Source organism: Apodemus sylvaticus, chromosome 6 (assembly GCF_947179515.1).
Source record: "Apodemus sylvaticus chromosome 6, mApoSyl1.1, whole genome shotgun sequence".
NCBI lineage: Eukaryota > Metazoa > Chordata > Mammalia > Rodentia > Muridae > Apodemus > Apodemus sylvaticus.
The window spans coordinates 65,145,622-65,167,147 of NC_067477.1; the positions used below are offsets into that span (position 1 = coordinate 65,145,622).

The 21,526-nt window shown below is 40.2% G+C and overlaps 1 protein-coding gene across 2 annotated transcripts in view; it reads right to left on the bottom strand.

Annotated features, from left to right (window-relative positions):
• Nucleotides 1–7,170: 7,170 nt before the first annotated feature.
• Nucleotides 7,171–21,526, bottom strand: part of Ttc6 (tetratricopeptide repeat domain 6) — a 164,424-nt gene continuing 150,068 nt past the window's right edge. For both annotated transcript variants that reach the window (XM_052184707.1, XM_052184708.1), the window contains 3 exons: nt 21,016–21,186; nt 7,716–7,941; nt 7,171–7,307 (listed from right to left, as the gene is read on the bottom strand). In XM_052184707.1, coding sequence (XP_052040667.1) covers nt 7,171–7,307; nt 7,716–7,941; nt 21,016–21,186 — 534 coding nt within the window. The remainder of the gene's footprint in view (nt 7,308–7,715; nt 7,942–21,015; nt 21,187–21,526) is intronic.

The window sequence follows — 21,526 nt, forward strand, 5'->3', positions numbered from 1 at the left end:
TACACCAGTCAGAATGGCTAAGGTCAAAAACTCAGGAGACAGCAGCTGTTGGCGAGGATGTGGAGAAAGAGGAACACTCCTCCATGCTGGTGGGGCTGTAAGATGGTACAACCACTTTGGAAATCAGTCTGGCGGTTCCTCAAAAAACTAGACATGACACTTCCAGGAGGACCCTGCTATACCTCTCCTGGGCATATACCCAAAGGATTCCCTGGCATGCAATAAAGACACATGCTCCACTATGTTCATAGCAGCCTTATTTATAATAGCCAGAAGCTGGAAAGAACCCAGATGTCCCTCAAAGGAGGAATGGATACAGAAAATGTGGTATATTTACACAATGGAATACTACTCAGCAATTGGAAACAATGAATTCAGAAAATTTTTAGGCAAATGTTTTGATCTGGAAAATATCATCCTAAATGAGGCAAGCCAATCACAAAAGAATACACATGGAGTGCAATCTCTGATAAGTGGATATTAATTAGCCCAGAAGCTCTGGATACCCAAGGCACAAATCGCATAACAAATGACTCCCATTAAGAAGTATGGAGAGGGTCCTGATCCTGGAAAGGATTGATCTAGCATTGGAGGGGAATATAAGGACAGAGAAAAAGGAGGGAGTTGATTGGAGGATGGATGGAGAGAAGAAGGTTTATGGGACATATGGGGAGGGGGGATCTGGGAAAGGGGAAATAATTTGGAATGTAAACAAAGAATATAGAAAATAAAAATATTAAAAAAGAAAGAAAGAAAAAAAGAAAGAAACTCTAGACCCACAATGACAGTTGTTCAACTGTGAAAATTTGGCATATGGCAATGACCTAAGACATGGTATGAAATATAACACACAGTGTTCTGCATATGTGTAACGTGTTTATCATAAAATAGAATATTATTTTTAAGATATGTTTTATTTAACATAGCCACAGAGAAAAATATTGTATTGCTACAAGATTCCTTTGATAAAATAGACATAGTGAAGGAGATACAGAATGGCTTTACGGTTTGGTCAATTAAATAACAGTGCTAAACTCCATTTACTTCATAGAAATTTAGAAATAAAAGGTCAAACAACCAAACATTCCCATCTAGTCTTTAGTAAATCTGTCTAGCACACACAGTTAGGAACAAACGTGCCCTCCTTCCCTCTGTTCTAGGTCAAACACATTCCATTATCCTCCTTTGCTGCCACAGTCTTTCTTTAAAGGGGATAATAATTAAAACTTTTGCTGTAATTTTGCACGTATTATATATAATTATATTAGTATCTTATATATTATCATCCAGTTATATATTATTATTTGTATACCTCACACCTTCATAATCTTGGCTGAGCTCTGTTTTTAACTACCTACTGGTTGACTAATCTACATGATGGGTCATTTTTACAGGAAGCTGATTCCATCCATGATATTTTTTTCTTAATATTGCTTTTATTAACAATTTTATGGTTGTGAAGGTCTATGTGTATGCATGAGACTAGAATGCATGTGCGTCTGGATTTTCCTCCGAAGAAATGTTCAATAAAAATGTACTACAAAAGCACAATGTCCCTGCTCCTACCTTCTTAGTGTCTAGACTTGCCTAGACAATCACAGGATATTCTTTTTATCATGGAAAGAAGTAGTGACCATATATCTAAAGTGAGTTTAGTTATAATATCATCTGTGAGTATGCATGCTTTATATTGAAGAAAATACATTTAACATCTACAGGCTAAGAACTATGATAATCATGAAAAAATATGGCAATGAACAAATAGACATAATCCTCACCTTTGTGGAATCTCCATTTCCAAAGACAGTCTTCACACAAGAATACACAGGTATGAAAAAAGACTTCAAAACACTAGATAGCAGCATTGTGGAATCATATAACAAGATATACAAGTCATCCTCATCAATAAGAAAGTGTATCTAATAAATAAGTCACATATTAATAAATAAGTCACACACTTCTCCCTATATGTTACTGAGCAAGTCACATACTTCCAATATATCATAGCACAGAGGTAATGGTCAAAAGTGGGCATGGGATATGGCAAGAAAACCTGGAGCAAAGTGAGACTCAGCAGGGGAGACATCAAATCCTGCAGCTCTATGTGTGGTGGAAGTTCAGGATGTACTCATTGGCTCTATAGTAGCCTTGAGCCGCTCCATGCTACCAGACCTACCACCTGCAGTACATACAGCCTTTTGGGTGCAGTGCGAAATTCTACCATGCCTACATTTTTCCTTGATGAATGTCCCATGATCCTGGATACAGTGCATTATCAGGAAATTCATATAGAGAATCTAGTGCAGCCATGCCCTGCCAGTCTTAGCAGCCTTCCAGAAAGCTCAATGCAAGCCTGCATGACTCCATATCATTTTATAACCTTACAACAAAAAGCACCATGTGGCTGGTACTGCTAAGATCTCCTGGAAACTTGGATTCCTTGGATCACTGTTTCAGTGACCTCACTGTGCTTTCAAGGCTGACCCCAGAAAAGCACCTCGCTAGGCAACCAATCTCTAGGAGTCCCTTTGGAGAAGGGGATCCATGTGGTAGCACTGCCAGTTTAGTTCTCTCTGCTTCCCAATGAATTTGTGTTTTCAAACATTTGAGTCTTGGTTGGGTGGTGTCTTGCCTTCAGAGTGTCTTTTCTGCTGCATAAGCACACAGCACAAATTGTGTACTTACAGGTATCAATCTTTAAAAAATACTGTTGCTTTCTCCATATCTAGCTTGTCTGCAGATTTAAATTTGCTTGTGTTTCTTTCTTCCTTAAACACATATTTTTAAAATTGCTTTTGGATGTGCTTATGTTCCCCTCAACCCCTGGACTTAATGTAGGTCTGAGTAATAGCACTGAGCAGCCAGTCACCATGCCACAGCCTGAATCCTGTGCTGCCTTGAAATTTCCTCTGCCACACAAGTTTGTTCATTGCTTTTGCATTCCTTCTGCCTTAGTCAAGTTCTTAGGAAGTAAGTTCTTTGATGGGCTAGAATACAAATTGCCTATAGCCCAGTTTCTCATAGAATTCTCTGAAATCCCATAAGCTGGGTCTCCAATGTCTGAATTGCTCTTGGTAATCTGATTTCAAACTTCAAGAATGGTTCACAAAGCTCAGCTTACAACATTTTAGGCCTTCTCTAACCTTCATCTCTTCTACATCTCTACTGCAAACCATTTCCAATAGCCTGAGAATTATAGGATCAGGTTTATCACAGCAATAGCCTCAGCTCACTTCTCAGTACCAATTTTCCATGTGTGTTACTTTTCTTATTGTTGTGACAAAAAAAAAGTCAGACTCAGGAAAAAAATATTTATCTCAGCTCACAATTTGAGGGACCAGACCACCATGTCGGGGAAGGGAAGGTGGTAGATATATACAGGTCACATTCATCTGCAGGTAGGAAGCAGAGAGAGACAAACAGTCAAACAGTTGGGTTCTGTTTGTTTTCAGCTTTTATTTGGTACAAGGCCACATGTAATTACAACTAATGTCATAATCTCCCAGAGCCATCTTCTATCAAGAGTCTACATAGGTCCAGTGTCTGCGGACACTGAAAAGTACCAAGAAGTGGAGATGAGATGAATCTATCCAAAAATCACTTTCCTTCTGTCATCTTCGAAAGTTCATGTGATGGAGACATGTAGCTCCTCCGCATAGGCAGAGCATAGGGTAGACACTAAGAGAATCTTCAGCATCTAACATCTGCTCTTCAGCAAAGAAACTGAGGACAGTCAGGGACATATATTTGCCACAGAAGAAAATGGGTATGGGGTCAGTCATTCAGGGACAAAAGGACTGGGAGACTAGCAGGGCAAGAAGATTCCAAAAGATGAGCTAAATGTGTTTTATTAATCAGTTGAAATAACACACTTGGATAAATTGATACTCACAAGTATCTGTGTATCCTGCCAGGAAATGATCCCTGAATGACAGAACATGCCCTCACTGGAGCTTAGAAACTACCATTAACTTTCTATTATAATATGTCAGTCATCAAGTTAAAAGTAAAGGAAGTTAAGGGGAAAACTATTGCTTGTCACCATGAAATCAATCCTCTAAAGTGCTGTGCTGGAGATAGACTGGAATAAAACATCAAGAAACAATACGGACTGAGTGAAGCAAATCTGAGGAGATTAGAAATCAGAAAGCCTTGAACATTGGGAGCGCAGCAAAAAGAAAGGATGCAGGTTCACCAAAAGATCTTTCAGAAACGACCCACAACAAGCTGTACTACAAGGTTATAGTGATAAAAACTGCATGGTATTGATACAGAAACAGACACGTTTGTTGATCAATTGAATAGAATTGAAGACACAGAAATAATCCCATACACCTATGGACACTGATCTTTGACAAAGAAGCCAAAGCCACACAAAACTAAAATCATCGTCAACAAATGGTGCCAAACTAATGGAATGTCTACATGTAGGAAAAGGAAAATAGATCCATACTTATCACTCTGCACAAAACTCAAGTCCAAGTGGAGTAAGGGCCTTAACATAAACCTGGATACACTAAATATCATAGAAGAGAAACTGAAAAATGTCCTTGAGCGAATGGTACAAGAGACAAGCTCCTGAAGAGAACATCAATGTCTTAGGCTCTAAGATCAACAATTGATAAATGAGACCTCATGAAACTTCAAATCTTTGGTAAGGCAAAGAACACTGTCAATAAGGCAAATCTACAGCCCACACATTGGGAACGGATTTTCACCAAGCCTACATCTGACAGAAGGCTAATATCCAAAATTTACAAAGAACTCAAGAAGTTAGACATCAACAACTCAAATAACTCAAATAAAAATTAGGGTACAGAACTAAACAGAGAATTCTCAACAGAAGAATCTCAAACGGCCGAGAAGCACTTAAAGAAATGTTCAGAGTCCTTAGTAATCAGAAAAATGCAAATCAAAACAACCTTGAGGTTCCAACATCAGAATGTTCTGATACATTCATCAGAATGGCTAAGGTTAAAAAAAAAAACTCAGGAGACAGTACATGCTGGCAAGGATATGGAACAAGAAGGACATTTCCTCATTGCTTGTGGGAGTGCAAACTTGTACAACCACTTTGGAAGTCAATTTGGCATTTCTCCAGAAAACTGGGAATAGTTCTACCTTAAGACTTAGCTATGTGACACCTAAGCAAATACGTAAAAGATACTCCAATATCCCACAGAGACACTTACTCAACTATATGCATAGCAGCTTTATATGTAATAGACAGAAACTGGAAACAAACTAGATGTCCCTAAACTATAGAATAGACTAACATCAATATTCAACTATTAAAAACCAAGACATCATGGATTTTGCAGACAAATGAATGGAACTTGAGACACCAACCCACCCACAAAACTTTCAACCCAAAATTTATTCTGTCTGCAAGTAATGCAGGCCCAGAGAATGGAGCAGATACTAGAGGAATGGCCAACCAATAACCAGCCAAACTTGAGACCCATCCCATGGACAAATACCAATCTTTGACACTATTAATAATGCTCCGTTAAGTTAGAAGACAGGAGTACATTGTCTTCTGAGAGGCACTACCCAGCAGCTGACTCAGAAAGATACAGATACCCACAGTCAAACAGTAGATGGATCTTGGGGATCTTAAGGAAATATAAGAAGAAAGATTAGAGCCCTGAAGAGGATAGTAACCTCACAGGATGACCAACAATTAACTAGGACCCATGGGGCTCACAGACTCTAAACCATCAACCAAAGAACATAAAAGGGCTGAAGCTAGGCCTCCCCACACATATGTAGCAGATGTACAGCTTGGGTTTCATGTGGGTCCCAAACACCTGGAGCAGGGGCTATCCCAAAAGCTATTGCTTGCGTGTGAAATATATTTTTCTAGCTGGGCTGTCTTGTCTGGCCTCCGTGGAAGAGAAACGTCTAGCCTCACAGCAACGAAGTGCCAGGACGGGAGGGATATCCAGGGGCCTCCACCTGCTCAGAGGAGAAGGGGAGGAGGGGAGGATTGTCAGAGGGGGTGACAAGGAAGGGAAAGTAAGAAGGATATAAAGTGAATAAGCAAGAACAGTAAAATTATATTTTAAAAATACTTTTAAAGCTGGCATTGTGTCCCACACCTGAAATCCTACACTTGGGAGATTGGAGCAGGATCACCAAGAGTTCAAGGTTAATCTAGACTAAGTACAGAGTGAGACGTTTTTTGAAAAAAATAAAAAAGACTGTTTCCATTTTGTTCACTGAATTTTATGAAGCATTAATGATTAAGTGTACACAGGGGTTGGAGAAGTGGCTCAGTGGTTAAGGGCACCAACTGCTCTTCCAGAGGTCCAGAGTTCAATTCCCAGCAACCACATAGTGGCTCACAACCATCTGTAATGAGATCTGATGCCCTCTTCTGGTGTGTCTGAAGAGCGAAATGGTGTAAATAATAAATAAATAAGTCTTTAATGTACACAGACACTTTTTTATAATATTTGTATGTTTGTGAAATCTGAATGAGAAAAATAAGGGATTGTGTCAAGGAAATGGGATGGTCAAAACATTGTAGATGCTATTCTGGAAGTCAAGCAGCACATAAGAAAAGACATGTGTTTTGTGTGGGAAGAACACCAGAACCAGGAAGAATCCAGGCTGGCATTATAGCCTTTCAAGGGAAGAAGATGTGTATGAGATATCAGTTCTTAATATCCATCAGCTAATATTTATTTTTTCAAGCTGGATACTGTTGAATATGTTTATATAGGCATTAAGAAAAAGTTAATGATACTTTATCATTCTACTATGTCAGAAAATAATGTAGGCATTAATATTCCTTTTTAAGACCTTCTATCCCAAGAAGATATTCACCTATCCAGGTACTAAATGGATCAGGGAACCCTTTCTTGTTACTTTTTTTTTTCTTGTTACTTTACTGTTGATGAACAAGAAGAGTATTGGACATCCAATTCATGCCTGAAATCATGTAAAAGTTTTGTAGTTAATAAATAACATACACATTTTGTTAAAGTTCATTTAACAAAATTTATTAATATTTAATGTATTAAAATGTTAAGCAGTTATAAAGAATAACCACTTAATAAGTGTGATAAATACAACAACAACGGTGGCATTTCTAAACAACAAATATATTTCAGTTTCAGGAAGAAAATGTACTTTACCTACTACAGAAACCACAAGGATCTGTATTCACACAGCTGTGGAAAATTCTTCAAGATCAAGGGCTTGGTTATAGTCACTCATGGCTTCCGCTATCCGTCCTATTTTACCACGGACTTGTGATCTGAGATTATACATTATAGCTTCATCAGGCTTCAAAGACAGGGCTGTAAGAGAAAACAAAATCTAGATACATTGTGTAAACTCCACCATCATTCCCATTTTATGTGTTTTTTCTTCCATTGTGACAAAGCAATTCAATTAGAAATGTCGGATGTTTTCAAGAAAATAATGCAGGAAACCATGGTACAGTCTTTGGAAGACTGGCATTGTTTGTATGTGGTTTCAAAATAAACTAACTCATTTTACAAATGCTTTATGATATTATGTAAAGCACTCTGTATTGGTCACATTAAAGACTTGGTGCTACACCCATTGGTTCTATACAAACAAATGGATTGATGACATTCTTGGTTTTGGTTTTGTTTGTTTGTTTGTTTGTTTGTTTTTGAGCCTAAAAAGAAGGTACAATAAATCACTGCAATCTTCTTGACAGGATTATCAGATACACCCACCTATGCCCAGGTCCTGTTCCGCGAGCTCATACTTCTTTAAGTAGAAATTGAAACTTGCTCTGTTAAAATACAGTGCAGCCCAGTGGGGACAGCGTTCTATTGCATGTGAAAAATCTTTTTCTGCTTCTTCATATTTCTTCAATACTGAGTTTGTAACAGCTCGATTCATGAGAGCATATTCGTTTTCTGGATTAAACTTCAAGGCTGTTGAGAAGTAGTCGGTGGCCTATAAAATTTAAGAATAATGATAATTTAATGGGTTTTAATTAACAAATTTCAATAAGTTTGGGGCTTCTTTTAATTTAAAGCTGAGGCCAACAGGTTTCTTCTTTTTTTTTTTTTTTTTGGTTTTGTTTTTTTGTTTGTTTGTTTGTTTGATTGATTTTTGGATTTTGGAGACAGTATTTCTCTGTATAGCCCTGCCTGTCCTGGAACTCACTCTGTAGACCAGGCTGGCCTCGAACTCAGAAATCTGCCTGCCTCTGCCTCCCAGAGTGCTGGGATTACAGGCGTGCGCCGGCCAACAGGTTTCTAAGCAGGCAAATACAGAAACGTTTTCTAAAAGAGAAACAAGAACTGAAAGCTGCCCTGTTGGGCTGTTATTTGGTTTCTAGCCACTGTTCTGTAAATGTGATGAAATGTTTAGGAGAAAGAAGATTGGAGAAATTATGTGTTTGGGGCTGGTTGTCTACAAGGTTCCAGATGCTGGTCCCTGGCCTGTATACCCTGGTTTGTGTCCACACAGTAAGTAGATCATGGCGGAGGCATGAGGCGGGAGGCGGCTTACTTGATGGAAACCTAGAAGAAAAAGGAAGGAGGCTTCAGGGACTGGTGACTCCTTCAGTGCCTCAACCTCGGCCGGAGACCAAGACATCAGCTCATGGCAAGGAGATACTTAGGATCTAAAATACATTACCACGTGTCAGCATTCCAGACAGTGCTAATGGGGAAACACTTACTTGCTAGAATGAAATGTTCCCACTTCCCACAAGCCCAAATCTCCTATGCCTGAATAGAACAACAACAAAAGCAACAAGTAAATTAGAGAAGACCAGACAGAAAATAAAATGCAAATTGGGTAATTAACAGATAAAGAGATTGATGGATTTCAGAAGAGCCTAAACCTCACCAAAAGCAACATAGACTTCATTGCACTTTGAAAAATATAAGAGATGGTGAAACCAACATGTTGGTATAAGTGAAGATTAATGTATTCAAACAGACACGGACTTGGAAGATGTGTACTTGGAGGCAGGGATGACTACAGTGTGGTTAAGACAACACAACTGTTCTGTAAGCCTCAGTTCACATGTGCACTTCTCACCCTTAAAAACCTCAGCTCTCTCCTTCTCCTTGGTGAAACTTTCTTAGTTTTCTACTGAACTGAGTCACCCACTTACAAATCTATTCTGTTTCTCAAGGAAATCTGCCAGTGCTTTTATTTTAAACCGCATTTGTGATTTGGTTTTCAAAAGAACTTTCAAAATGAGATCTCCAGTCCTGCCTGGCCCAAGAATAAACTGTGACAAGCCTGCAAAGAGGCAAGCATCAACGCTTAGAATAAACCGATAACTTTTATTATCTCTGGACACAACTATGGCATCTCATCACACTCTTTTAGTTAATTCATTATTTAAATTCCGTTTTAAGAGTACTGATGCACATTAGACAGAATTTTAAAAACAACAAAATCCTCCTACCTCGCAAGGTGTTGCTCTGACACCATTCTATTCCTGTTAAGAAACCCATTTCTAACTCTGTGAAGGATGAACATCTGACACTTAACTTAAAGTTTGTCTGTAGATGAGAAATGAACATCACGCCCAGCTTGGCCTCTCAAGGCAGTACACCTCTCAGAGTCTTTGCAACCCAGACTCTACCCTTTCTACGAGTTCTATTCTGGCTAAGGCTGTGGATGGCCTCAAACCCTGTGGACATTTTCCAGTTGTTTCCTCCAAAGCATTTCTGTGGCACAGTTGCTCTTCATCTTTCGGTCCTTAAATTTCTCTTTCCATATGTGTTAAAGTTCTGAGGGGAAGTGTTACAATGGAAGTGTTACAGCTCTAAGAGAGAAGGCTTCCCCAACAGTGCTGTTATAGCTCTGAGGGGGAAGGCTCACCAACGGAAATGTTGCATGGGAAGGGTCTCCTGTTAGTCAGCAGCCAGGGACTATGTGGTATGCATGTATGTGTGTATACACACACACATACACACACACACACACACACACACACACACATATAATGTCTCATGGCACTACAAGCCTCACACAAGTGATTTATTGGGTGACACAGAGGGTGGCTGCCTCTGCTCAGTAAGAAGCAGGAGGGAACTGAGCAGGAAAGAGGCTTTTATAGGGTTTCTTAGAGGAAAAGTTTTCCAAGATGGAGATTTCCAGGGTGGGGATTGATGGAATTTCAAATCAATCCCAAGGACTGGTGGGATTTTAAGCTCAGGGATTGGTGGGATTTCAGGGTCAGGGATTGATGGGTTTTGGTAAGATTTCAACCCTGAACTGGACTTGGACCTTTTACCCTATACCTTGACTCTCCCTCTTAGATCATTTTCTTCCCTCACTAAACCATTTCCCTCCAGTCTTCCCAGGGATCTTTCCTTAAGGTCATCTTCTATCTGGGCTAGTATAAACATTAATGGCTACAGCTCAGACTATGAAACCAGAATGTTGGGTTCAAATCCTGCCTCTATATTGACTAAGTTACAAAGCTCTATTTGTATTCATTTCTTAATCTTCCAAAGAAAGTAACACACTCTTACTTCCACCGTTGATGTACAGATGAAATGAGTCTATGTAAAATCCCGAGAGCAGTGTACAAACTGCAGTAGTGCTCAGTTTATTACTATAGATGAATTTTTCTTTCAATGGAATGAAATTTCCATAAATGAAGAATTTCAGGTAATTCTTCGTGAACTTGGTTTCCTCTGACTTTTGAGAGTCAGTTACATCAAGAGTATATAACTCGGCTTAGGGATCGGCGGCGGCTGCGGCGGCGGCAGCGGCAGCAGTGGCTGCTCCAGCTGAAGGGCCATCAGCAGTGGAACCAAGGCGTCACAGGGACCAGTTAGGCCCTGCGCCCACGACCACTGACCTTCGCTGACCAGCCGGACAGCAAGCAGCTGCAGTTGTGCGGCGCCTTTCCTGCACGGAGGCCACTTCAGAACTCGGCCTCCCACCAGTCAGGAGAGGAGGATCCATCTTGGTTCCGTACTCCAGGAATCGGACAGACTGAGGTACACAAACATAATCCGAGGCCAACACCGCGGTGGTCTGAGCCCGACGGGCGTTGGCCTGCACCCAGGCCCTGGGCGGGTCGGGGGGCCATCGGGGTGCCAACCCAACCAGGAGGTTTTTTGCCCAGGCCTGCGAGCGCGCCGCGGCCATTTTGCCTGCAGGACGACAGAGAGCTCAGGCGGGCAGACCTGTAACAGGCATAGCCTAAGGCTAACAAAGCGGGGGTCCAGGCCCCAAAAGGCACAGGACTGACCCCAAGAACTGGGCGGCTTGGTGGGCCATCTGTGAGTCAACCCGCCCAGGTGATTGTTAGCAAAGCAGACTCTCCCGGTGCTTTCAGGGAGCGCGGGCGCACACGCCCGCCATCCTAGTCACCTGGCAAACCCAATTAACAGTCAAAGCCGTAGGGGAACTTTGCTCGGACCTTGGCCTCCCAGGCTTTTGCCTGGACTCAGGGACTGGGCGGCCAGGCTAACCTTGTGTGCGATAGCCCGGTTGGCAGATCGGCTGCCCAGCGGAGTGAGCGGAACTCAGGGGAGGTCACAGTAGCATACACCGTCGGCACTCCCTGGGAGTGCACACGGGCTCCATCTGCTCCACAGACACAATCTGGGGCAAGGCCTCAGGCAGAAGGCCTTAGCTCTACTCTCTCCGCTTCCGGATCCAGATCAGTCTGGGCGGCAGCATTACATCTCCAAGTCCTGCAAGTGGCTAGCTGGGTTTCCGGGCGGCCAGCTGGGAGAAGTCAGTGTGCTCCAGTGAATCCAGCGGGCCCCAGCGGGAGCCTTCGGGTGCCTGCTTTGGGATCTGAACAGCCTGGGCAGCAGCACACTGTCTACAAGCAGTGCAGGAGGTAAGCTGTGCACCAGAGGCCAACTGGGAAGGGGCAGCTTGCACTGGTGAGTCCAGCACTGACAAGATAAACTAACACCAGTGAGATCTAGATGGCAAAAGGCAAACGCAGGAACGTCACTAACAGAAATCAAGGCAATATGGCAACATCTGAACCCAATTCTCCTCTACCAACATGTCCTGGATACCCCATCACACCAGTAAAACAAGATTTGGATTTAAAATCACTGGTCATGATGCTGGTACAGGAACACATGAAGGTCATACGTAAAGAAATTCAGGAGACAATGGATCAAAAGGTAGAAGCCCTTGCAAGGGAAACACAAAAATCATTGAAAGAAATCCAGGAGAATACAAAAGCCAACAAGGAGGAAATGCAAAAAACACTTAAAGAAATACAGGAGAACTTTGCTCAACAGGCTGAGGTCATGAAAGACGAAACACAAAAATCTCTTAAAGAAATACAGGAGAACTTTGGTCAACAGGCTGAGCTCATGAATGAGAAAACACAAAAATCTCTTAAAGAATTACAGGAAAACACAAACATGCAAGTGAAGGAGCTAAGCAAAACCATCCAGGATCTAAAATCAGAAGTAGAAACAACTAAGAAAACTCAAAGGGAGACAACTTTGGAGATAGAAAGCCTTGGGAAGAAATCAGGGGACAGAGATACAAATATCAACAACAGAATACAAGAGATAGAAGAAAGAATCTCAGATGCTGAAGATTCCATAGAAACCATGGACTCAACAGTTAAAGAAAATGCAAAATGCAAAAAGCTTGTAACCCAAAATATCCAGGAAATCCAGGACACAATGAGAAGACCAAACCTAAGGATTATAGGCATAGAGGAGAGTGAAGATTTACAACTTAAAGGGCCAGCAAATATCTTCAATAAAATTATGGAAGAAAACTTCCCTAACCTAAAGAGAGAGATGCCCATGAATATACAAGAAGCCTACAGAACTCCAAACAGACTGGACCAGAACAGAAATACTTCCCGTCACATAATAATCAAAACACCAAATGTTCTAAACAAAGAAAGAATACTAAAGGCAGTAAGAGAAAAAGGCCAAGTAACATATAAAGGAAGACCTATCAGAATCACAGCAGACTTTTCACCTGAGACTATGAAGGCTAGAAGGTCCTGGGCAGATCTCATGCAGACTCTAAGAGAACACAAATGCCAACCAAAACTACTATATCCAGCAAAACTCTCAATCACCATAGAGGGAGAAACTAAGATATTTCATGACAAAACCAAGTTTACCCAATATCTATCCACAAACCCGGCCCTAAAAAGGATAATAGGAGGACAACACCAATACAAGGAGGGAAACTTCACCCTGGAAAAAGCAAGATAGTAACCTTTCATCAAACCCAAAAGAAGTTAAGCATTCAAATTTAAAAAATAACGTCAAAAATGATAGGAAGTAACAATCACTATTCCTTAATATCTCTTAACATCAATGGACTTAATGCCCCAATAAAAAGACACAGACTAACTGAATGGATACGTAAACAGGACCCTACATTTTGCTGCTTACAGGAAACACACCTCAGGGTCAAAGACAAACACTACCTTAGAGTAAAAGGCTGGAAGACAATTTTACAAGCAAATGGTCTCAGGAAACAAGCTGGAGTAGCCATTTTAATATCAGATAAAATTGACTTTCAACCCAAAGTCATCAAAAGAGACCCTGAGGGACACTTCTTGCTGGTCAAAGGAAAAATACAAAAAGAAGAACTGACAATCCTGAACATCTATGCCCCAAATGTAAGGGCACCCTCTTTTGTAAAAGAAACTTTATTAAAACTAAAAGCACACATTGCACCTAACACAATAATTGTGGGTGACTTCAACACTGCACTTTCCTCAATGGACCGATCAGGAAAACAGAAACTAAACAGGGACACAATGAAACTAATTGAAGCTTTGGACCAATTAGATTTAACAGATATATATAGAACATTCTATCCTAAAACAAAAGAATATACCTTTTTCTCAGCACCTCATGGTACCTTCTCCAAAATCGACCATATAATTGGTCACAAGACAGACCTCAACAAATATAAGAAGATCGAACTAATCCCATGCCTCCTATCTGATCACTATGGAGTAAAAGTGGTCTTCAATAGCAACAGAAACAACAGAAAGCCCACATACACGTGGAAACTGAACAATACTCTACTCAATGATACCTTGGTCAAGGAAGAAATAAAGAAAGAAATTAAAGAATTTTTAGAACACAATGAAAATGAAAACACAACATACCCAAATCTATGGGACACAATGAAAGCAGTGCTAAGAGGAAAACTCATAGCCCTGAGTGCCTCCAAAAAGAAAATGGAGAGAGCATACATTACCAGCTTAATGACACACCTGAAAGCCCTGGAACAAAAAGAAGCTATTTCGCCCAGGAGGAGTAGAAGGCAGGAAATCATCAAACTCAGGGCCGAAATCAATCAAGTAGAAACAAAGAGAACCATACAAAAAATCAACAATACCAGGAGCTGGTTCTTTGAGAAAATCAACAAGATAGATAAACCCTTAGCCAGAATGACCAAAGGGCACAGAGAAAGTATCCAAATTAACAAACTTAGAAATGAAAAGGGAGATATAACAACGGAAACTGAGGAAATCCAAAAAATCATCAGATCCTACTACAAGAGCCTATACTCAACACAACTGGAGAATCTGGAGGAAATGGACAATTTCCTTGACAGATACCAAATACCAAAATTAAATCAGGACCAACTAGACCATCTAAACAGTCCCATAATGCCTAAAGAAATAGAAGGAGTCATAGAAAGTCTTCCAACCAAAAAAAGCACAGGACCAGATGGCTTCAGTGCAGAATTCTACCAGACCTTCAAAGAAGAGTTAACACCAATACTCTTCAAACTATTCCACAAAATAGAAACAGAAGGAACACTACCCAATTCCTTCTACGAAGCCACAATTACGCTGATACCAAAGCCACACAAAGATCCAACAAAGAAAGAGAACTTCAGACCAATTTCCCTTATGAACATCGATGCAAAAATACTCAATAAAATTCTTGCCAACCGAATCCAAGAACACATCAAAACGATCATCCACCATGATCAAGTAGGCTTTATCCCAGGAATGCAGGGTTGGTTCAATATACGGAAATCCATCAATACAATCCACTACATAAACAAACTCAAAGAACAAAACCACATGGTCATTTCATTGGATGCTGAAAAAGCATTTGACAAAATTCAGCATCCCTTCATGCTTAAAGTCTTGGAGAGAACAGGAATTCAAGGCCCATACCTAAACATAGTAAAAGCAATATACAGCAAACCGGTAGCCAGCATCAAACTAAATGGAGAGAAACTTGAAGCAATCCCACTGAAATCAGGGACCAGACAAGGCTGCCCCCTTTCTCCTTATCTTTTCAATATTGTACTTGAGGTACTAGCTCGGGCAATTCGACAACATAAGGAGGTCAAAGGGATACAAATTGGAAAGGAAGAAGTCAAACTATCATTATTTGCAGACGACATGATCGTCTACCTAAGTGACCCAAAGAACTCCACTAGAGAGCTCCTACAGCTGATAAACAACTTCAGCAAAGTGGCAGGTTATAAAGTCAACTCAAGCAAATCAGTGGCCTTCCTATACTCAAAGGATAAGCAGGCTGAGAAAGAAATTAGGGAAATGACCCCCTTCACAATAGCCACAAACAGTATAAAGTATCTTGGGGTGACTCTTACCAAACATGTGAAAGATCTGTATGACAAGAACTTCAAGACTCTGAAGAAGGAAATGGAAGAAGACCTCAAAAAATGGGAAAACCTCCCATGCTCATGGATCGGCAGAATCAATATAGTTAAAATGGCCATTTTGCCTAAAGCACTATACAGATTCAATGCAATACCCATCAAAATCCCAACTCAATTCTTCACAGAGCTAGAAAGAGCAATTATCAAATTCATCTGGAACAACAAAAAACCCAGGATAGCTAAAACTATTCTCAGCAACAAAAGGAAATCTGGGGGAATCAGTATCCCTGACCTCAAGCAATACTACAGAGCAATAGTGTTAAAAACTGCATGGTATTGGTACAGTGACAGACAGGAGGATCAATGGAACAGGATTGAAGATCCAGAAATGAACCCACACACCTATGGCCACTTGATCCTCGACAAAGAGGCTGAAAACATCCAATGGAAAAAAGATAGCCTTTTCAACAAATGGTGCTGGTTCAACTGGAGGTCAGCATGCAGAAGAATGCGAATTGATCCATCCTTGTCTCCTTGTACTAAGCTCAAATCCAAATGGATCAAGGACCTCCACATAAAGCCAGACACTCTGAAGCTAATAGAAAAAAAACTGGGGAAGACCCTTGAGGACATCGGTACAGGGAGAAAGTTTCTGAACAGAACACCAATAGCGTATGCTCTAAGAGCAAGAATTGACAAATGGGACCTCATAAAATTACAAAGTTTCTGTAAGGCAAAGGACACCATCAAGAGGACAAATCGGCAACCAACAAATTGGGAAAAGATCTTCACCAATCCTACATCAGATAGAGGGCTAATATCCAATATATATAAAGAACTCAAGAAGTTAGACTCCAGAAAACCAAACAACCCTATTAAAAAATGGGGTACAGAGTTAAACAAAGAATTCTCACCTGAAGAACTTCAGATGGCGGAGAAGCATCTTAAAAAATGCTCAACTTCATTAGTCATTAGGGAAATGCAAATCAAAACAACCCTAAGATTTCATCTTACACCAGTCAGAATGGCTAAGATTAAAAATTCAGGAGACAGCAGGTGTTGGAGAGGGTGTGGAGAAAGAGGAACACTCCTCCACTGCTGGTGGGGTTGCAAATTGGTACAACCACTCTGGAAATCAGTCTGGCGGTTCCTCCGAAAACTGGGCACCTTACTTCCAGAAGATCCTGCTATACCACTCCTGGGCATATACCCAGAAGACTCCCCACCATGTAATAAGGATACATGTTCTACTATGTTCATAGCAGCCCTATTTGTAATTGCCAGATGCTGGAAAGAACCCAGGTATCCCTCAACAGAAGAGTGGATGCAAAAAATGTGGTATATCTACACAATGGAGTACTATTCAGCCATTAGAAACAATGAATTCATGAAATTCTTAGGCAAATGGATGGAGCTAGAGAATATCATACTAAGTGAGGTAACCCAGACTCAAAAGGTGAATCATGGTATGCACTCACTAATAAGTGGATATTAACCTAGAAAACTGGAATACCCAAAACATAATCCACACATCAAATGAGGTACAAGAAGAAAGGAGGAGTGGCCCCTGGTTCTGGAAAGACTCAGTGAAACAGTATTCAGCAAAACCAGAACGGGGAAGTGGGAAGGGGTGGGTGGGAGGACAGGGGAAGAGAAGGGGGCTTGCGGGACTTTCGGGGAGTGGGGGGGCTAGAAAAGGGGAAATCATTTGAAATGTAAATAAATTATATCGAATAATAAAAAAAAAAAGAAAAAAAAAAAAAAAAAAAAGAAAAAGAAAAAAAAAAAAAAAAAAAAAAAAAAAAAAAAAAAAAAAAGAGTATATAACTCTTCTTATCACCGATGACAGCTATTTGATGCCACGGTCAAGTGCAATTTAAGGATCTGTTGAGATAGGAGCAGATCCAAAGTTGGCATGCAACTTTGGGGAGCTTAAAGATAACTCACTCCATAAGAAAAGCTTCTATCCACAGACATTAAAAATGAAACAGATGGATGACTCCAAGCATTACGGTCCTTGTAAAACAACCTATGCTTCGCTTTAGCTCATCAAAGTGTACTGAGTGGACTGCACAGCTTTCTGACCACACAAAGTGTGCCTTCTACCAAGAGAGAGCAAATCATGCATGGTCATACACTAGCATTGTATCCAGTTCTCAACTGCAGAACTTTATTTTGATTATTACTTTATTATTTTGGGTCTTCATGCATGCCAGTGCACTGCATGTGTACAATGTCCTAAGAGGCCAAAGGAGGATGTCAAATCCTCTGAGAATGAAATTACAGATGATTGTATGCCTCCAAGCATGTGCTGGGAATCAAACCTAAGTCCTCCGAAAAATCAATTAAAGCTCTCTGGAACTACTGAGCAATAACCCCAACAACCCCTACATCATAACTTTCTCCTATAGCTTCCAAAGTATATTACCCAGAAAATCTCATAAATTTAATGAGATCATCTAAAGTAGAGGAATATGAAACAATTAGAAGATAAAGCAATTAAAACCCCTGATTTCTAACAATTGATCTGATGCCCTTGTTTCTATAATTAATGGATTAATCAATCATAGAGAAGATTGAATTATTGTTTAAAAGTCATGTGCAGTTAAGCATTCATATGAAGTGTCTCTTCCAAATGTGCTTTTATTTTAAAGCAGTTTACTAACGTGATTAAAAAAAAAAAACAGAAGTCAGGTTTTATATATCTTTGAACTCTTTAGTATTTATTTGTGCTGATAAGGGACCTTTCCTCCTGTGTCAATGCCTTCCTTCAGAATCAACTTTAAGAAAGGAAGAGGGCAAGGAAGCCATTTTCCTCACAGAAAGGACCAGACATAGCAGCACAGCTGAGAAGAAGTGTTTAATACCTGTTAGTCTCTGAAGTAATTCCCAAGCATTCAAGACAGGAAAATACTTTAGGTGAAGTATTTGACAAAGTAAAGCTTCTGCAATGTTGGGAATATAGGACCATACTTCAAACATTTTGAGATGTATTTTTATGTGTATCGGTGAATGCCAGCATGTACAGATGTGTTCCACATGTATACCTGGTACTGACAGAGTGCCAGCATGTACAGATGTGTACCACATGTATACCTGGTACTGACAGAGGCCAGGAAAGAACACCAAACCCCCTGATCTGAAGTTACAGCTCATTGTGAGCCACCATGTGGATGATAGGAACAGAACCTCGGTCCTCAGCAAGAATGGCAAGCGCCCTCAACTATTCTTAATCACTGAACCATCCTTTCCTTAAACGTATTCATTTTAAGTCTGAGATAAACAGAAATTTTATATATGATGGTTACTGAATTATTAAAGATAAATAAGTTTAAAGAGTAAAGTTCTCCCTCCTGCAGAGTTTAATTGTCTCTAGAAACAGAATTTTGCTTTGGTAGTTTTATTTTTCTCAATCTTATGAATTGTTTTCTTTTTTGTTAGGGGAATTGAACATGGAGCCTGACATAGGCTAAACAAGTACAACAGCACTGAGCAGAGCGGCAGATTGCCAATGTGTGTGTGTGTTTCTTTGTTTGTTGAGATAGGTTTCTACTAAGGTGTTGAGAGTAGCTATGAATTTGCAATCCTCCTGCCTCTGTCTTTCTAGTATCTAGCATCATAGATTTGTGCCACTGGGACCAGTCTCTTTACTTATCTTAAGATGCAAAATAAACTGAAATTTAAGGCATTGGCTTGTGAGCCTGCCCAGTAGCATCTGAGTAATAAGAACCCGATTCATGTCTTATATAATTACACCTTCAATGATGGCCCTTGCATCTAGTCCACACTGAGACCAACCAGATTCATCACAGCAATCAGCAAGCTGTGTAAGGTCAGCACTGAGCACAGAACACCCAGACAGCTGTATGACAAGGAAGACAGGACAGAACAGTATCAATACCGGGATAAGTGTTTATGAAGCAGTAAGTGCCCTACATCAAATGCTGCTGAGGGGTCCAGGAAAGGAGGTTAGAGAAGTCACTGGAATGCTGGCAAGAAGAAGCTGGAGGAGGGGGTGTGCGCAAAGGTTGAAATGAGAAGGCAGGCATGTGGAGAATGAGACAGAGACTGAGATAATCACCGTAGGCATTAGTCAAAGGATCCTTCTGTGGAGGTCGGTATTGTAATGGAGGAGGGGGCTAGAATGGGTATGAGTTCCCCCCCCCCTTTTAAAGACTGCATCCAGCATCAACATACACACCTATAATCCCAGCACTGCAATCTCTGGAGATACAAATCAGAAAGATAACCTCAAGTTAGATACTAGTCTGGGCTATGCAGGGAGACTGTCTCAAAAGAACAAAAGCAAAAACAAAGATGAAGGATATAGATTTTTTGCTGCTATGTTAATGAGAAGGACATTCAAGTGTAATTTTTGTTCATTTTAGAGAAAGTAAAGAAATAAAGATTAAGGGTAGCAAAGGTACTTTTACAGTCACTAGAGCAAAGCTATAAACCTTGCTATAAACCAGAAAAACCGAAATACTCAAAAGGGATGGCAACACAGAGTAAAAATACATTTAATGTGCACATAAAGCAAAGACAATATAAAATATTTCCACCTGATTAAATTCCCAACTGATTTATTCCCAAGCAACAGGGAAAATTAAAATTATAGGTGCAAAATTCTAGGAAGCATTGTGGTATATATATTTACCATGATAGAAATATAATTTAGTGGTGGTTAAGGTTATAAATTTCATATTAATTGTATCTTACTCAGTTTAAAAAATAAAACTATATGGAATTCGCTAAAACAACATTCAGAAAATAGACAGCATTAGTAAATTATTGCAATATAAATGAATAAGTGATGGCAAAAATTCAGTCAAAGTTAAAATTGTAAAGAATGGAGTAAAGTAGGGGAAAACAGAAAACAGTGACTTTACATAGAAAGACAAAGATCTGAGAAAAACAAGAGGTTTAATCCTGCAGGTACATTCCAAGTACAATAAATCTAAGTACATCTCATCTAAAAGTCCAGTAAGCTTTTTTTTTTTCAGACAGTTCAAGTTGAAATGGCCAGAGGTTAAATGGTCACATAAAACCAGAACTAAACCTGTCCTCTTATTTCCTGTACTTGGATGACTCATGATTAGAAAACATAAATTACGATGGGTTAGATGCTCCCAGCATAAAGAGGATCTCAGGGAAGTGCAAGCGCGGTAAAGAGCAGGACTCTGGCCTAGAAGCTGATGAGACAAAGGGAATGGCCAAGCTCTGGAAAGTTAAAATCAGCATTTACTAAACCAGTACTGACTGAGGCGCTGAGGCGCATAAATCTACACACGTACACACGTGTAACCATTGAACATTATAAGCGTCTTTACGCAACAGAGCATTATGCATTAACCTGAAATATCAAGGCTGCACTTCAAAACTCTATATAGCAAAGAAGCACACAGTGCCCAAAGAACATGTTTAAAAAAAAAAAATGTGCGTTGCCTGAGAAAACTGCCGGTGGCGAAGGTAGATGTTTCCCGCGTTGAAGTAAGCGAGCGAGTAGTTGGGGTTCAGAGAAATCGCTGCTTGGTAGTCCGCCATTGCGCTCTGCTGTTGGCCCATAAACTCATGGATCACGCCGCGGTTTGTTAGGAATTCTGCTGTCGCGTTGATCTGTAACATAATCACAAGAGGATTTGGCCTCTGGGGATAGGATTGACCCTCCAATATCATGCCTGTGAAATGAAAGTTCTGAAATTCATGTGAGGGAACAAGTATTTTTACAGTGTAGGATTAAAAAAAAAAAACCAATAAGAATATTTTCAGCAAGGGCATGGTATGAAGTTGGTTTCTTGTCAATGGTTTGTTGAGAAGCTGTCATACAACAAACAACTGTAGAGCTTCACTGAAGTCCTTTCCAGGGAAAGGGCATGAGGAACATTTATCTGTTTGTTACATGAGCGAAGCTATTAAATTAAACAGATAACATGCTGCACTGTCCCGTGTAGAAACA